Below are 18,692 nucleotides of genomic sequence, written 5' to 3'. Positions count from 1 at the left end.
ATTTCTAGAGCTGTGGTGTGCAACTTAAAAAAGAAACAACCACGTAAGTGATTAGTCGTATGCCCTTTTCTTTCTAAAGATTTTAATATTAGAGGTCTCGATGGATTATTAATTTGCTCCCGATGGAAATTATAAATGGCATCTTAATTAACAAAATCAAGCTACCACACTTTTGATTCTGCGCCTCTTACAGATAAAACGTGCTTCAAAAGTAGCATTAGAATTTGTAAAAATTTTTCGGACTAATCTCGACTCGACTAATCTTCCCGACTCTCTACCCCAAATTGAAAAAAAAATCACCTTGATACGCTGGAACATTATCATTTATAACAGAGCGCTCGATTTGGGGTAGAACAAAAAGATATTTGGAATGGCATCATAACAAACAGGTTTTGAATGCAACAAATGCGAATGTATATAATTTTACATGTACGTCGACATTTTTTGAATTTTTTCGAAGGTTTTCCGGCTGGCTAAATTTCTACCATTATCATATAAACCTTGGTTGAGATCCCTAAAAGCAAGTAAAAACTTTTGGCACGTGTACCCCATCGGTTTTTTCACATGAGTTTTCCGACAGTCTTTATCACTTCTGCCGGAGGTTTTCTGAACGGCTACATTTCTGCCACTGCTTTACCGCTCTTACTTGAATTCTATAAAAACCTATAAAAAAATTTTCACGCGGGTACCCCATCGGATTTTTAGGCATATTTGTTCGACGTGGAAACTCGGCTGGCATTTTCATATGCTTCCTGTCCGAACAGGCAGAACAGCCATTTGGTAACGTCACAACTATTTTCTAGGGGTTTACGAACTCAAACGTCGTGTACTTTATCGGTACAGTTTAATGTAGCCAGCTCCCCGACTATTAGTGAGATCGGGTTGTTTGCATTTAATTCCTGTATAGCTGTAGATGTGCAGAAACGATAAAAATTTTGGGCATTATTAGGAAAAAATTAATTGACAAAAATGTAATTTTTTCCAAGCAAATTTTTTTCTCTCATAGAATTTTTTTTTCCCATCTTCCGTGTTTTATTTTTCATGGAAACTTCCTTCTATAAATTAAGATTTTTGTTAATTTTTACTGGTTGCTAACGGTAAAAAATGCGCTATAGTTTCTTGCTCCGAGAATGTTACGACTTTTTTACTTATTTTATAGATATGATCTGGCAACTGAAAGTAAGCATTTATTGGTACAGCATTTGCGATTTCGGGCCTCATTAGTCACAAGCAGCCTTACAGGCTGTTTGCTTCAGGTCCATCAACGTATCAGCAAAGTGTTACAGGTACAAGCACTTTCCCAGTGGACCAGCAGTTGCCCTTACCAACAATGTTGTGTAGGTTTTTTTACATTATTTACTTGTTTTATCTGAATAATTTAAGTAAAGGTCACATAAGGAAAAAAAAACGTAAAAAAGAGAAATTTGATAAAAATCCAAATAAAATTAATTGCTGGACTTGAGCTAACTGATAGTGTTAGTGTTCACGGCGCACTCGATGGTAAGTACATTATCTTTTATTTATAATTTAATCACTTTAAAATTTTTGTTTCAGCTTTCACTTCCTTGGTGAAATTTTAAGTAGGCAGATTGAAACCACGGAATCGTATCATTTGTAACCTAACCACCCTACTCCCACCCATCTCTTGATAATGGCTACAAAGTGGGTTTATGCAATCAAATTTACGTAAAATTCAAACCTACACTGAAAAAGCTCTAAAAGAAATACATACTTTAAATTTATTAGTAATCAAGAAATTTCAAATCAAATACACCAAATTACAAGAAATTTTTAATTATTTGCATACTATTCATTCTTGTCTTAAAATCGCCTCTGACAATCCTACCTTACTAGAAATAATCGAAATTAACTTCTTCTATTTTATTCAGCATTCGTGTTTCTTTTTTATTTGTTACACAAATAAAATAAATAATAAATAATAAAATCTTTGTAAGAAAGTATATTTTTATTTTTGAAATTTAACTCGCGCAATATAAAATAAGCATCCAAACTATTGTCATAAAGATGCTGTTTATTTTTCTACCTAACTTTACATTGCGAACACGATAAAAAAACTCGTATAGAAATTTGGCCGAGACGTGTTTGATCATCCACCTTACAACCCAGACCTCGTTCCTACTTTGATCTCTTCTTACATCACAAATTACTACATGCTTGAAAACCCATGCGGCAACTTACTATGAAGAAGGGATACAAAAACTTGTGCCACGCTATGACAAGTGCCCACTTAATTTCGAAAATGTGGAAAATTAGTTTAACAGTTGTAGATTTTTGTACAATAAATATTTTTTATAAAATCAAACTGGTTGTATTTGTAGATATACCTCGGTAATAGAAAAGCATTATTCACTTCAATAAAGATAATTAGAATTGTATTTAATTTAAACTCGAATTAATCGGCTTCATCTATTAGAAGGTGAAGAAACCAAATTTTTTGGTTACTCAGTTTATAATAGTAGGAAGTTTCTTAAAATGTGAAGAAACCGGTCCTTAATATACTTAGTTAATAATTGTTGATTGGATTAGACAGTCTCATATTGAAATGATACTGCTAGATATGTATAAATTGTAGTTTACACTTAACCTTTGTCCACTTCTGAAGCCTCCTTTATTTTCATAAAATTTTATGTCTAAATCAGTTTTAAAATAAATTCAGATTGATTAATATAAGATTCCAAGATTAATATGATTAGCTGGTCTTCTGATTTCTTCTTCCTCTACTTCTTTTTCTTAGATCACTTTGTTATTTGCATTAATATTAAAACACTTTCTTTATTTATCGATCTTGATGAAATTTTTACAATTGATATTTAACAAACTTCCAATTAATTGACTTGAAATATTCCAGACTTGTTTCATTCTTATGACAATACGTGGATCATATGAGAAATCTTCAAAACAGAACTTTTATTGATAATTAATGAAATGACTGACTGAAAACCGTATGTACATTCCACTCACAGATGGCGTAGTAGTATTATATGTAAACGTACACCTAAAATTGTATAAAACTGGTATGTTTCTTATATTTAAAATTATTTCATCCTATTGATGAAATTAACGTTAAAAAAGAGCTACAAAAACTCCACTTATTTCCTAACTTGATTATTTACAAAGCTTTTATTTTCGGAAGGTCTGAACTGTATTATTAAATAACTGCAGTGGCCAAATTCCTAACCACACCGACACATCTCTTGGTTAATCATACACATATAAGTCGACAGCTGGAAACTTTTCCAACATTTGTCCTATAAGAAATACTTCTTCTTTCTACCACCCATAAGCTAACTGTAAGAACCCATTTATCACACAAAGAATGAATGTATACGATTTCCTGGATTGTTATCTTTTACATAAACTAGAGATTCACCATACTTTTCAAGGGAACTGAAGACTAATGAAGAACACTTTTATATGTCAACAACTGTATAGCTTCAACTGCGGAAAAATAGTATGAAAGTGCTGTTCTATAAAACCAGTTTTGAAGATTTAGAAAGGGACTTATTTCCCTGCCACCAGCCATTCCTCCCATTCGAATGGCAATGAAAAAATTAGTAGTCATAACTATAAAAATCTGATGAATCAATTCCAATGATTACCAGTACTTTCCTGGGTGGAAAACTTTCACTAGTTAAAGAGAGTTTTGCTATGATCTTCATTTAGAAGTATCTGAAACTTAGTTTCAATGGTTTTCAACAAAAAATGTTCTGTTATAAAACATTTTGAGAAAACATCAAGGTAATAATTATGTAAGTACGTAAAATAAGTCAGTTTCAATTTGAACCGGGATAAAGTAAGCCCAATATTTTCCAATTATTGAAGGGCATCTTATTTTTTATAACTGCATTTCTCTAGCTTTCAATATCAGACATGCTGTTATATAAATTAGGAATTCCTACTATTGTAATAAGACTCATAATGAATTAGAAAATATATTAATAATAAAATTCCTTTAGTTAAATGTTCACTAAGAAGTAAAAAAATTAAGCTAAAACAAAAATGTTAGTTAGGCTGATGAGAGTCAAAAGTTGATGAAAATATAGAAAAAAATATCTCTATATTGTGAAGGGTTGAGGCTCATTGATAAATGGATATATAAATGAAGTTTCCTAAAAGAGCGTCCAAAATTTATACAGAGGTATAGATTCTTCTTCTCATTCTTCCTTAGAGCTTTTTATGCCCTTACGAACATCAGAGTATTGGTGTTTTAGTTTTCTCTCTCCTTTTAATCATTTCTTCTATTCTTTTCGATCCTTTACTACTTCATTCATTTTTGGTATTGTTTTTTCCTTTCTTTATTTTTTATGTCCTTTTGCTTTTCTTATTTGGCTTTGTGGTGTTCTTGTTTTAAGTGTCCCTACCAGTTTAAAGATCTTCCAACTATTCTGTTTCTTAATGGTAATTTTTTTTATTAACTTCTTCGTTTTTCCAGCTATTTTTATTAGTTTTTTTTTATCTCAACTACTATTTTCTCTATGTCATTGTACAGTTTCATTTTCATATATTGAGGTGGGATTGTTATCAAGTTGTATACCTTCATTTTTATATCTTTTCTCTCTTCTCTCTCATGTTTTTATATATTGTTTCTGTTAACACTATTAGTACTCATACTATCCCATATCATTTTTCTGTTTATTTTCGAATGCTGCTTTTAAACCAATAAATGTAGGTAATATGTAGAGTAATTTTATAAAACTAAAACAAAAAAATAGGAGAATGTTATATATAGGTAAATGAACGTAATTTTCTTAAGAATATCATAAATTTGGTATGATTTTTGTGATGCCTCTTTATAAGAGTTATGGTAGTAATATGAGTGCCAACACTACAGTATTGTTAATTTCTTCAAAGCATCGTTTTCATCAACTTCGTAATCCACTTTTTTCATTCAGATTCTCGTTTTGATTTTATTTTTTACTTTTTACCTCACGTCATTTTGAGCTAAGTTTTGTATTTAATACATTGAGATTTAATGTATTATGTCCAAATATAATTTAAAATAGTTATTTTACAACCTGTAAATCTAAAAGATTCTCTTTTTTTATTACAAAACATAGAATCATTTTGTGTTGAAACTACAATTAGAAGACGTAGTCGTTTAAAAGACAATCTATATCATAGATAAAAGATATAATGTATCATTTACAAATCATATTCAGCAATATTGTAAGTATGTTTTATAAACTTCTATAATACCATTGTATGAAGATTTCTTTATACAAATTTAGACTATTTGTTCACAATGTTATTTTTCAAGCTTATAATAATATATGATAGAGTACGTAACAATTCAAGAAGAAGGAATCTATAGTGAGACGATTCAACTTAGGATTATCATCAATAGATGGTGTTCACGTCACAAAAGTTATTTTTATTACACTTGACAGGCAATCGGGGGGATTATGAAGAAAACTGGCTTTAGAAGGCTTACTATGCGCAGTGCAAGTGCGCGAGAGTCTTTGCGTTATCCAGATTCTTTGTACCATTCCTAGCATACCACAAACAGACAAACTCCTCGTAATAACGGATCAAAATCTATCCTAATTATCCAATAAAGTTAGCGAAGAGGCTCTTATTTTCAATTTTGGTAAGTACATTACAATTTATGATTGTTTTTCATACAGTTTTAGCTTTGTTTTGGCCTAAATAGCCGTTAGAATGTCAGCAATGTGTCTACAATTCCAACAATACTTTACATACTTGTCATGCTTGCTCTTACGAAGTGCAGACGACCGGGAACGAGCGATGTCGTTTGAATTTCGAATTTAGTTTGGGAAAAATCGCAAAAGATTATCAATCATTATCAATAAGAAATTAATATTATGTGCGGTTATTAGTGATAAAAAACTCTCCAAAGTGTATACTTTCAATTGATAGTAGTGATCAGAATACGTGCGGCGCGATTACTTTGTTTACAACAATCAGTTGTTTTAGTGTTGTCGAATATTAGCAGTGTTTTAGTTTTAATTACTAATTTTTACAGCTGTAATTGAACGTGTTGTGATTGTGTAAGGACTCTTAGAAGGTTTTTGAGTGATATTTTGGTGGTTAGTGCATCTACCGACGGAAAAAACATTTGGATTATCCAAGTTTTCTTAATTTTGGGTTTTTTCCCACAACATATTCATATGACGGCATGTATTTAGGTATCTATCTCAAAATATATTCATTTTAACTTATGAATAGTGAAATTTTTAAACAATTAACTGCCCCATTGCCTTTTCTAGTAAGATAAAATCCATAATTGGTTCAGGCATATCAAGTGAAGTTGGCTATTTTTGGAAATAAAATTATGTAGAAAATCATAATTGTTCAATATTAGGAATAATTTTTGAATAATAAATTGATGAAGTTATTAAGTTATAAAGGGTATATTTGATTTGAATAATTTTTTAGTCACCAAAATTATTAACGTTAGTTTAAATTATACGCTTAATTGTAATCAAGCTTGATCAAAATAATTCTAAAACTTTAGTTTTCTACCTTTCAAGGTTTTTTCTGCTTTTGTTAAATAAATGGTGCATGTAAAATATTTGAATTGAGAAAAAATAATAATTAACAAGCTTTAATTTATTTTTTGAGTGTAATCGGTAGATGCCATGTCTTATTTATATATCTAAATGTTTATAAATGCAAACATCCTATTATATAAACTTAATGCATTTTTGATAAACTGGAAGCATCTACTTCAGGACTCAGTTGTTTTCAGTCTCTCTCTAGTGGCACATTGCTGATAAATTATATCTGTTTATATTGAATTGGTAGTTGATTATGATTCATAAAGGTTATTAGCAATTCTGGAGGGAAACAGGTACATATTCGAATTTATCTAGAGGAAGTACTAAATCTATTAAAATATAAGCAATAATTGATACAATACTTAATATCTAATAGTTGAAGAATGTTTTTGATTACAATAATCTTAAGTTATATTTAGATATTAGATAATGGATGTGTTTGCTAAATCATTTTCTATATATAAATCAGCTTTCAATGTTTTAAATTGTGATATAAAAGAGAAGTACACCTACTTCAAATGCAGTTGACATAAAGTAAATGAAAAATTATTTTTTGTTTCAAATAATGATACAAATCAACACATAACTTTTTATGCCTACTTTAAGAATAGTGAATATACTTTGAAAATATCTTTTGTTTCAATCATGTTTAATGGGTAGATGCGATAACTGTATCTTATATATTATATATAAATTTATATATTCTAGGGTTGCTACTGAAGTTTTGACATAGACAAATAAAAACAAATATTTATAATTGGATATGACTTTATTGTTTTTCATAATATTCTCCACTAAGCGCAATACATTTTTGCATGCGTTTAAAACAATTGTCGAAGCATTTTTTCCATTCCGATTGCGGTACCTCCAGAATATATGATTTGAACGCATCTGCCGCTTCTTCAGGAGTAGAAAAACATTTATTTTGATATGCAATAAAAAGAAGAAATCATTGGGTGTCAAACAAGGACTGTACGGCAAATGACCCATAAATTCAATGTTTTGTCTGTTCGAACACGATTTTGTTTGAACTGATGTGTGACAGTTCGTATTGTCGTGGTTGAGAATGATTCGTTTTCTGTCATTGGTCCACCTGATTTTTTCGGACACTTCTGGCAAACAAATGCTAGTGTACCTTTCAGAATTGACTGTTCTTCATTGCGCTAATGGAAAGGTGGTGATATATATATATATATATATATATATATATATATATATATATATATATATATATATATATATATATATATATATATATATATATATATATATATATATATATATATATATATATATATATATATATATATATATATATATATATATATATATATATATATATATATATATATATATATATATATATATATATATATATATATAAGATTTATTGGATATGGCTCGTCTTGAAAGATTCATATAGTCGTTGCTTAGTTTTGGATTCATACGTATTTAATCTACGTCGAAAGTCATAGAAAATCATCGCGCGATTTATTAACATTGTTTGTCCAAGATGAATATTTCAAGTATCTGTAAACAACTTAAATAGCACTCGTATGACAAAACATTCTGAGTACGTTAACCATTATAAATATAAAATATTACGATGGCAATGTCAGATTTGAGTATTCACATCAGTGTTGCCATTTCTCAAAACTTAAGTAGCAACTATCGTATTTCATATAATTCTGGATTCATCATTTATCTTAATTTTCTTGGATTCTTTTTATCTGTTTTGTTACACTTCGGCTTGTTTTGCTCTCAGTTTGTGACATTTAAACTTCTTAGATGATACTTGATTCTCAAATGAGAGTATAAAGATAACAACAGATGATTTATAAACATGGCAAATGTATATTTGAGACAGTGATATTTAAGAAAATTGGAATAGCAATTTGCTTTTGATCAAAATCTCTGTAGAATAATCGGCTAGGTTACATACTCAGTCAGGTTTGTATTTACACTGATACAATACATTTTTTCTTTGAAGCTTTCTGTTTTTCAAGGATGAGTCTTGACTTCTTGGTGAAGTGACCGATAGTAGAACCTCGTAATGCTGGCGCTCCAGTTGCTCTAGTTGCGTTTTTCCATCACTTTAATGTCCTACTAGGAAGCTCAAATTGCTTTAACGTTGTACTGACTCTTATAATTTTTGAATGGATAGTAGTGGATGCTGCGTTTATCATATTTATGCCCTATTTTATACAATTGTGAGAAAAAAATTACTCAAGTCGCACGCCCACGGTCACAAGTAACTAGCAAAAAATCTGTGACTTTGATTCTTTTTCTGATTTTAGCCATTAGTCTTAGTTTTATAATGAGTGGTCTATGTTGAGTTATTTTTTTTGCAAAGAAAATAATATTAAACGAAAAGTAATTTTAAACAATTAAAAAGGGATATACATACCTAACAGTGTAAACCTAGAACTTTAAATTCGTCAAAATAATAATTTATTTGAAATTAATTTTTCAAAATTCAATGTTCCGTCCCTTGGCCGCATTAACAGCTTCCAATCACTTTTTCATGGATAGAATAAAATTCTTTACTCGATCTTTTTCATGCTATTCCCTTGTTATGTAAGCACCGTTTTGATGTCCGATTTCGTTGCTGGTGCAGGATTTCTAACCCGAATTTTTCTCTTAAATTCATTCCATAAGTACTCGATAGGATAAATCCAGGCTAGCTCTGGCCAATTCTTAGCGGCAAATTCAACATGCTGAAAATACTGCCATACGGAAAATGCATTATGTGGACGGAGATTGTATTGTATTAAGATGAAGTTTTTGCCAATGAAATTGGCGTATGGAAAGACGTGATCTCGTAAAATTTCTTCCACTTCACCGCCTGGCACATCGTAGACGCTGGCCTTTTTGGATCAAAGTTAACTTCCTTAAGTCTTTTTTACATGTCCAGCCACTCCTATTGTTTCTCTGAGCTCTTGTTAGACAACGAGTGAGGGCCCAATTTCTCAGCGATGTGCTGATAATGAATCGGTCATCTCTCTCGGATGTGTACCTTTTTCTTCCGGAACCACGTTTTCGATGAAAGTTAAGTCTCATGGTAAAGGTAGTAAACTCGCCACTTTTCGCTGACTTTGGCCTTATCGTAATAGGGTGACCGCTTGAGCAGGTTTATCACTTGTGTCCATTTTCAGGTAGAATTCTTGTTTATTCTTAACGGAGATGTGTATCGGTTGACGTTTGACGGCTAACTGATAGTGGTGGATATTTTAGGTCAGTTAACCTTATTTGACATTATTGTAAACAAGCATAAAAATACTGGTTATCGATTAGAACAAATTATTGGAATGTGAGAGTAAGAAACATTACTATATTATATATCATTTTGAAGCTAAAATCATTAGCTTTAAGATTTTACTAAGAAAAATATAATTTCGTGTTTTACCAGTGTCTTGCGATTGCAGGGATGTCGCCTGAATCGATTTTTTTTCTCACGAGTGTAGATCTAGTCTTTTATTATTTGTCGCTATTATTTTAGTTATTCAAGTATAATTGAATTTAATAAATTTTGCTCTTTTTCGATTTAAGTACAATTAGCCAATAACGAAGGTTACTTTGTTTCCATCATACTGATAATCAGTTTTCTTTAATTTTAATTTAATTGTAGTTGATAAATCGGGTATAATTAAATAAAGCTAATTTTAAACCACGTGAAAATAAACGTTTGTATTATGAACGGGCACGGATTCTACCTCCTGAACGACAACAACCGAGAAAAACAAACGAATATCGTGTCTGCAATCGAATTAATTTTAGACAGATTAAAATAAACTTGTCTTCATGGTTGTTGCGACTTTCCAGAAACTTCGCCAGACAGAGTGTATTACTATTTAGGAGCTACTAAATTTAAGTTATGTATTGGCAGTTCATGCTACCACTTTAATTAAAGTAATTTGCTACACCGGTTTATATATTTGATACTTATATAATTATATACAGTATGATAAACAGAAGTTCTTTGAACCTATGCAAAGTAGCAGCAGTTGAGTATCAAAGAAGGGATAAATTATTAGGTCCGAATATATTTTTGAAATGATTTTAGTACATTAAATTTATTGCGTAAAATTCTATGAAAGACTATAATCTTATTGACGAATTGACGGTAGCTAATGTAAGGTGAATGAGATTGTGAATTTAATCTTGTTTTAATAGACACATATATTAAAAACAGGCTACTCACCATTTCTTTAAAAAGATCCCAAATTTTTGATTATAGGCTATAAAAAATCTTTATATATTTTTGTAAAATCTTTAATTTTATAATGAACTTTTCATGGTCAGACAAAAAGGTTGTCGGGTATGATTAGATATAATGTGTCGTTATATAACTTGTACACAAACCTTTGACATAACTGTTAGTAGAGCAAACTGCTGGATGTAACCTTCGTTCAAGATTAAAATGTTATTTAATTCACTAAAAATATTAAAGATTGAATCGATTAAATTTTTTTTTATAATAAAATCACTTCCAATTCTTGTGCTAACTATATTATAGAGATGTTCAACTTTCATATTCGACTCAAACTTGTTCGCCAAAGCATCTGAACGCTTGCATGTAGACAATCGTGACCGCTCCAAAATAAAATTAATTATAAACATTTGATATATTTTGAGCATATCAAATTAAAATTGTGTATGATATTGCGGAATTATTCATAAACAAACAACATAGCAAGCAAAGTAATGAAGAGAATGTACTAATATTTTCAAATTAAATTTCGAATACCATTATATTTTTTTATGAATTTAAATCGATATTTTTGAGTTCCTCTAGAACAGTGCTTCCCAACCTGCTTTGTGCCATGCCAGGTCCAAACCCCCCTATGTAACATATACATTTTTTAATGATGAAAAATTGTATCGTTCAATTGAGAAACTTAAATGAAAGGAAATGAAATAAATCACTAGGAAATTGTTAATGAAACACAGTAAGTAAATTTTCAAAATATAATTTTAATAAAAATTTTTTCTATAATAAATCAAATTTTGAAATTTAGTGAGATCTTTGCGCTTGATGGTTCATGCACAGAGATTTTATGTTACGATCCAATTTGGTTAGCTTCAGTCTCAAGTCTCCCCATTCTGTTATTTCTTTTTTCATCAGTAAATCATTTGAAGCACTAAATCCATATTCAGCTTAATATGAAGATGGAAACGGTAACAATAGTTTTTTTTGTACATTTGATTGAATTTGGGTATTCAATATCTTAAATCTAAATAAAAAATTGCATTCATTAACACAAAACTGTAATTCAAAGAAATAAATCGGAGTAGTATTTAACATTGATTTTTTATAATTTTAGAATCAATAAAAGAATAAGTAAACAATAACAAAATATAACTCACTTATACCAAAAGCAGAATCTTCGTCCCAACTTAATACGAAATATACGACTGAATACTAAAGTGACTGTGAAGAAAATGGCCCAAAGAAAAAGGGTTAAACTCGTGTCTAGTTCATATACAATAAAATTGCCCCCCTGTGGGGTTGAGAATCACGGCTCTAGATATTTTCAATATAGTTTGAAAATATTCAAATAGCCTATTACTAAATGAGGCATCGGGAGTTGACAACATAAAAATAACAAGTATTTCGAAAGTTGGGTGTTGCCTTAGCTCACATTCGACCACAAACTTCGTAAAAGTGTTGGATATTTAATTGTAATATGGACAAGTTTTTGCGCCGTTTTAGAACTGCCAACAAAATGTGAATTTACCACAACACACCAGTCATCAGTTAAAACAATGAGTTTCTCGGGGTGACTCGGCGACAAAGAAGGTTAAGTGGGTTTGTCTTTTATAGAGTCAGCGCAATAGTTTTTTGGAATGCATTCGATATAATCAACATTAATTACCAAGAGAAAAACAACCAATGGCAAATAATACTCCAACTTATGAGATCGATTTAATGATGAAAAGCAACTGAATTTGGATAGGCAAAAGGTAGCAGGACAATTTTATCATTAAGCGTAGTAGTAAGAGTATCCACAAACTCCACAAAGGTATTATGTTATTTGATCATATAAACTAAAAAGTATCATTTTGGTACTAGTTTATCTTTGTCTGGCTACTAGGCACGGGGAAGCCACTGGCAAGGACCTACGTAAAATATTCAGTTTCTAGGCTGATAGACTTTATAAGAAGATTGCAATCTAGGCTTTAGTAGGGTCACAGTAGATCCGAAGGTTGCAATATATTAAGCCACCTCCATAATACAGTTTATCACCAAATATAGAACAAATCTTAAAAATATATCAGTTTTCCAAATAACGTATTGAGAAATATTTTAGATAGGTTATGAATATTAGTTCACATGACCGACTAGCACAGAATAATGTTGCATCTAGTGTTATGTTAAATTATGTGCATAAATTGTTAAATTTAAACGGATTATCTTGGTTTGAATTAACATTTTGTTTTCCATTGGTTTTTGTACAACTCGATATTATTCATAGTATATTAATTTACAATTTCTTCCAGTTTGACGAGAAATGAATTTTAGTAAGATTTTCCTTCATTCGAATTAATAATTTTTATTTAGCCGTTTCATCGAAAATATTCTGCTTACGCTTTTCTTTGATAAATTGAAATAAAATTAAAATCTTACAAACGGCGAAGATTTGAAACATAATTCGCATAATCAAGTTATTAGCGACGTTACCTGTCTTAAATTCATGTTTAAATAATGAAATACAATTTGAATAATGAAATCGTTGTAATATTTTATGGCCAAATACGAGGGTTTATTATTTCGACTTTAAGCCTTGACAACACTGAATGTTTCTGATAATTATTGACATTTCCTGGGAAAACTTTACGTTGTGGAACACAACATTTGGTCGTTGAGAGTTTTTTGTAGTTAGTTGAAAAGTGCAATCGCTACTAAACAATGGAAAACTTTTAATGACAACCGTACATACATTATATAGTAATGAAGCTCCATCATACTGCTCAGTAAAAAACTGGTAATGTTAATTCAAATATGGCCGATGTTTTACTTCAAGAAGACATCCGTGAAGGCCATCTAAAATCTATCGGACTCGAAAACATCGAATTGATTAAAAAATATCAACATGTAGCAAATCATGGAAATGAGGCATCTTTGGGCAATAGTATTACTAGCATCAACAATATTATACCTGTTCAACGCTAAAAAGAGGACCCCCGAATATAACTGAAAGAAGGATATTTTGAAATACTGATCATTCAAAAAAAGTTTAGAGAGTTTTTTCGTTTAAACTTCGACCATATCGAGGGGTTTTTGTTACAAAATTCGTACAACAGGTCTCGATTGGTTTATATTTTGAAAAAATAATAATAAGTCCAAATGACAATTTTTATCTTTCTTTTAAAAAATTATTAAAAACAACTAATTTTAAAACAGAAGAGACCTAAAATCAATAACATTTAGATGAATAATTATATCGTATAATAGTTTCATCCTAATTACGATTTAAAATATAATTCGCGATATTTTAAATAGACAATTCTCGGGTTTAGCTCACTGCGATATCGTAAATTCAATAATTGAGCATTAAGTGTACTACCATAAACTGTTCGTAATATAACGATGACTCAGTGATCATGTATGCGTAATTTCAGTATGTCTATTCAAGCATTTCCCCATAACGTATGTTTGTGAAGAATGAGGCCGAACTGTTACTTTATTTTCAGTCTTTTCTTCGTAATGTTTCTTAATTTGGTCTATATTCTTCGTGATTTGTTCAATTGTATTTTCGAAATGTCCATTATCCTAACCTTACTTGAATAATATTTTTTCTTCTTCATTCTTCATATTTATTCTAAATTGAAGAATCTACTCAATATTTACACGAAATAAACTCCATTTACTTCTGGTTACTGAAATATTTTTAAACTCTTGTAGTAATTTTTCAAATGTGTCTGCAAACCTAGCCATGAGTACGTTGTTTTTAAAACGTCACTGTGGCGTAAACCTGTTATTACAATAAATATTTACAGAAATGAATCCAAACGTGTAAGATCCGGTAATGGAGCTAGTCATTACATTGAACCTCATTGTCCAATCTATGTATCACTAAATTTCACATCCAAATACTGTATTATTTGGGTCCTATTAAAATGATATTTCAGGAATTATTTAGATCAGGGGCTGGTAACCTTTTAACAAAAATGTGTTCATGTGCAATTTTGAACAAAGCTGAAGTTCCACAATAAAAAACTGTATAATTTTTATACGAATAAATAAAATATAAAATTATGAAAAGTAATAAGGAAGGTAATTAATAAAAAAAATTATCAACAACATTTTTGAAAATTTCAATTAAAATGGAAACACTAAAGACTTTACTAATAAACGATATATAGATGTTTGTATATAACGCAAAATTTTGTTTCGTAATCCTTGTCCTTGCCTTTCTCGCTATACCTTTTCTATTTTTGATTTATGTCTATTTACTTTTAATATAACACACGCTTTTGCATTGCAAAATCCATTTTTTTTCAGGCAAATACATCTAAGAAATTAGCACCACAATTCAGTATTTCCTTTAATTTATCCAGATGATCACCTCTTAATACTCATCTTAGTTCCACAAATGTTGTCTTCCATAACTTGAAGTTCCTCAATTCATTATCCTGAAACTCAAAATCTATCTATGCAAAAACAGAATGATTAAAAAGAAGCTAGTAAAATCCATTTAGTTTGGTTATATCAAGAAGAAGAAAATGTGATCATGTTTATCAAAATCTTAACCTCTCTCAGTGAAGTCATGTAGTTTAATATTTACCGAATAAATGCAGCGTTATCACAATTTTTATGGTTGAGTGAGTATGTTGATTTAATTTGAAATAATAGTTATTCATCTCAACTCACAAATTTGCTCTTTATTGTCTAATTCAGGAAAGACTTGAGAGCTTGATTTTTTGCTACTAAAATGACCAAATTTCTTCCTTTATTCCTGTTTATATTGCTATATAATGGAATATCTGAATATGCATTTTTCATTTTTCTAAAAGTGACTTGACTTATCTGTGAGTTAATGGAAAACCACCACCAATGTAGTTCACAACTTTTACAATAGTCATCACGGATTTTAAGTTTCCGCTCTAGATATTCGCGCATAAACTTTCTTGATGAACAATGTGATGACAATTCAAAAGTGGTATACTAATGCGTGCAGTAAGAGATACAAATCTCTTATGTGTGCCAACACAGCGGGTGCCCCATCTGTAGTTACGCAAAAAATCGCTTAATAGTATATCTTCTCCTCATGTATTTCTGTCGAATGGTAGCAGACAGATTAGTTCTTCATACTACATGGTTATCGACAAACAGAACACAGGTTGCTAACCGGATAATATCATTAACGTCGACACTTCCATCCAACGCAATAATAAATACAATATTCCGTTTAATGGCGACAATCTGTTGTTTCTGTAATTTTTCTATCATTGGAGTAACTCTTGCTCTGATGCTAGTATATCTTTATGGACCAGTATTGCTTGTTTATCAGCAAAATCATAAAAAAACTCATCATAAATTCCCTATTCTCGATTGCTTGATCTCTCCCTCGACTAAGTTTAGTTAAGAGTACGAGTATTGCCTGCTTTGTATACTTGACAACGGTTCATCAGATAGTTCCAGCATTATCCCTACACATCGATTCATGTCTGAAAATGTTGCACAAACGTAATTCAAATAGGGCTCGATTTATTTGCTGTACAAAACCACTTGTCAAGATTTTTCATACTAACGGTAATCGCGTACTTGTACACTACATGTTGATAAATATTGTTACGATTAACTATCCTGAGTACGTCCAATAACAACACCTGGTACAACTTTTATCATTAAACTTCACATTATCTCGTACTGAAATAACTAAGTGAATATGTTTCCCATATAACCGTGGCTTTAGATAATCTAAAACAGTATAGTCCATTGGAGCCTTCAAGTCTGTGGTTGCTTAAAAACTGGTTCTTTAAAATTGGAATGCTTGTAGAGTCTCGCGCCTTTCTTGATTTCGTCTGGAATAGTCTCTTGGTAGGTCGCTTAACTGAACATGCCTTTGTTAATATTCGTGTCCATATTTTCACAGACTTCCAGTATTGGATCACAGCCGTCACCTGAGAGTTGGATTTTTTCCATATCCCATATATTGTACTGTGAGGGTAGAAAATAGTGTTGCACAACAAATGAGAGCAGTGAACAGTTTGTTGTATAAATGTGATGACTGCATAAAAAAATATGATTTATGATACCCAGTTTGCCTGATGAACGGTATGTCTCCCATGACTATCTAGTATATATTTTAGGGGTACCAATTTGATGTACGAGGATATATTGAAAAAATTTTAGCCTACTATAGAACCAAACAAAATTTCAATGTCAAAATATTTTATTACAAAACATATTCTCCTCTTAATTGGATACATTTATTACAGCGAACCTGCAACGTCTAGACCTTTCAAAAAAATGTTTCTTCTTGCTCTGCAAACCAGACCTCCACAGATTTTATTACCTCCTCGTTGGAAGAAATTTTACGACCCCTTAAATATTTTCTTTTCAGATGAGGAAAGAGATGATAGTCGAACGGAGCCAAATCTGGTGAATAAGTGGAGTGTTCTTTTAAATCAAACCCTAAATCACGAATTTTTTGCATGGCAACATGAGATTCGTGTGCAGAGGCGTTGTCCTGCAAAAACAAAACACCTTTGGATAGCTTTCCGCGTCTTTTCTCTTTAATTTTTTCCGTAGAGTAGTCAGTAATGTCGAATAGTAATCTCCAGTGATTGTTCTACCCTTATCCAAAAAATCAATCATGATTACTCCATGGCAATCCCAAAAAACTGAAGCAAGAAATTTTCCAACAGATTTTTGGACACGAAAATTCTTAGGTCTTGGAGAACCAGAGTGTCACCATTCCATCGATTGTTGCTTTGTTTCTGGATCGTAGAAATGTACCCAAGTCTCATCCATAGTAACAATTCGGCTTAAGTCTACATCGTTTTCAAATCGAGCACAGATCGAACGTGATGCTTCTACCCTTTTAAATACAGGTATTTGATAACGCAATCTTTTGTTTATGCATGGAACTGGTCTAGGCTAACTACATATCAATACATCCTCGTAGAACGATCGGTACCGAGAAAGAAGGCACAGGGGAGCTCGTGCAATATCTCTAAATTATTTTTTTGAAATCTATACTAAATGTACTGAGATTTTTACTATATTTAAACCATTATTAAATTTGTTACAAATATAGATAAATAAACATGTCACAAAACGGAGTATTGAAAGAAACTTCATTTATTAAATAAGGCATCTTGTTTTATAAAATTTATTTCTAATGTACAAAAATTTTATCACGTTTTAGCGTACTCGTATTTGCGTTCAGTATGTTTCCCCGTTGGTTTTCGGACTCATATATTCATCACACGAATTAATGTAAGGCTTTGTCTCTTCGACGACCACAAAAGACAATTTATTTTTACGTCACGGCAGTTTTACGGCCGACCGTTAAATTCGTAATTTTATAAAGTTTATGATAAACGCAAGGAGTCATGAATATATTATATACAGTGTCCCAACGAAAAGTAACCATTGTTAATAACTGCGAAGGTAGTCCTTGATTTCAAGAGTGACAAATTTTACATAAAAGTTGTATAGAAACGTCACAAAAAATGACGATTTCAAGTTTATCTAAAAAAGGTATACCACAATGATTTTTCAAATGTAATTTTTACAGAAAATGACTATTTCAATTTCCAAAATTGTTCTCTCAAATATGAATATTGCCAATAAATGATTTTTCTAGATTTATTTTGATAATACTGGTTTATTACATTTAATTCACACAAATAATGGGTTTTCCAAATATTATCTGGACAGAAAACGGCTTTTTAAAATTTAATTTCGTGGATTCAATCACATAAAATGGTTTTTCCGAATTTAATTTCATGACAAACAGCTTTTTATGATTTAATTGGTATAGATGGTTTTTTTGAAATTCAATTTTCACAGAAAATAGCTGTTCCCAATTCTATTTGGACAAAAACCGACTTCCGAAAGTAAATTTTGTCAAGAAATGGCTCTTTTGGATTTAATTTGGACGCAAATTGGTTTCGACAAATTTAATTTTGTCAAGAAAT

At 30.7% G+C, this 18,692-nt stretch overlaps 1 protein-coding gene across 3 annotated transcripts in view; it reads left to right on the top strand.

Moving 5' to 3' along the window:
• Positions 1-5,490: 5,490 nt before the first annotated feature.
• Positions 5,491-18,692, top strand: part of LOC130896648 (protein scalloped) — a 191,404-nt gene continuing 178,202 nt past the window's right edge. Inside the window, exons 1-2 of one of the 3 annotated variants that reach the window (XM_057804868.1) lie at positions 5,540-5,608; positions 5,672-6,167. In XM_057804868.1, the coding sequence (XP_057660851.1) occupies positions 6,158-6,167 (10 nt within the window). In that variant the 5' untranslated portion in view covers positions 5,540-5,608; positions 5,672-6,157. Of the gene's footprint in view, positions 5,609-5,671; positions 6,168-18,692 lie in introns of all 3 variants that reach the window. The other 2 variants (XM_057804872.1, XM_057804869.1) reach the window with 2 other exon arrangements.

Source organism: Diorhabda carinulata, chromosome 7 (assembly GCF_026250575.1).
Source record: "Diorhabda carinulata isolate Delta chromosome 7, icDioCari1.1, whole genome shotgun sequence".
NCBI lineage: Eukaryota > Metazoa > Arthropoda > Insecta > Coleoptera > Chrysomelidae > Diorhabda > Diorhabda carinulata.
Note: the sequence above shows the minus strand (reverse complement) of the source record. Positions and strands in the feature narration are given on the sequence as shown.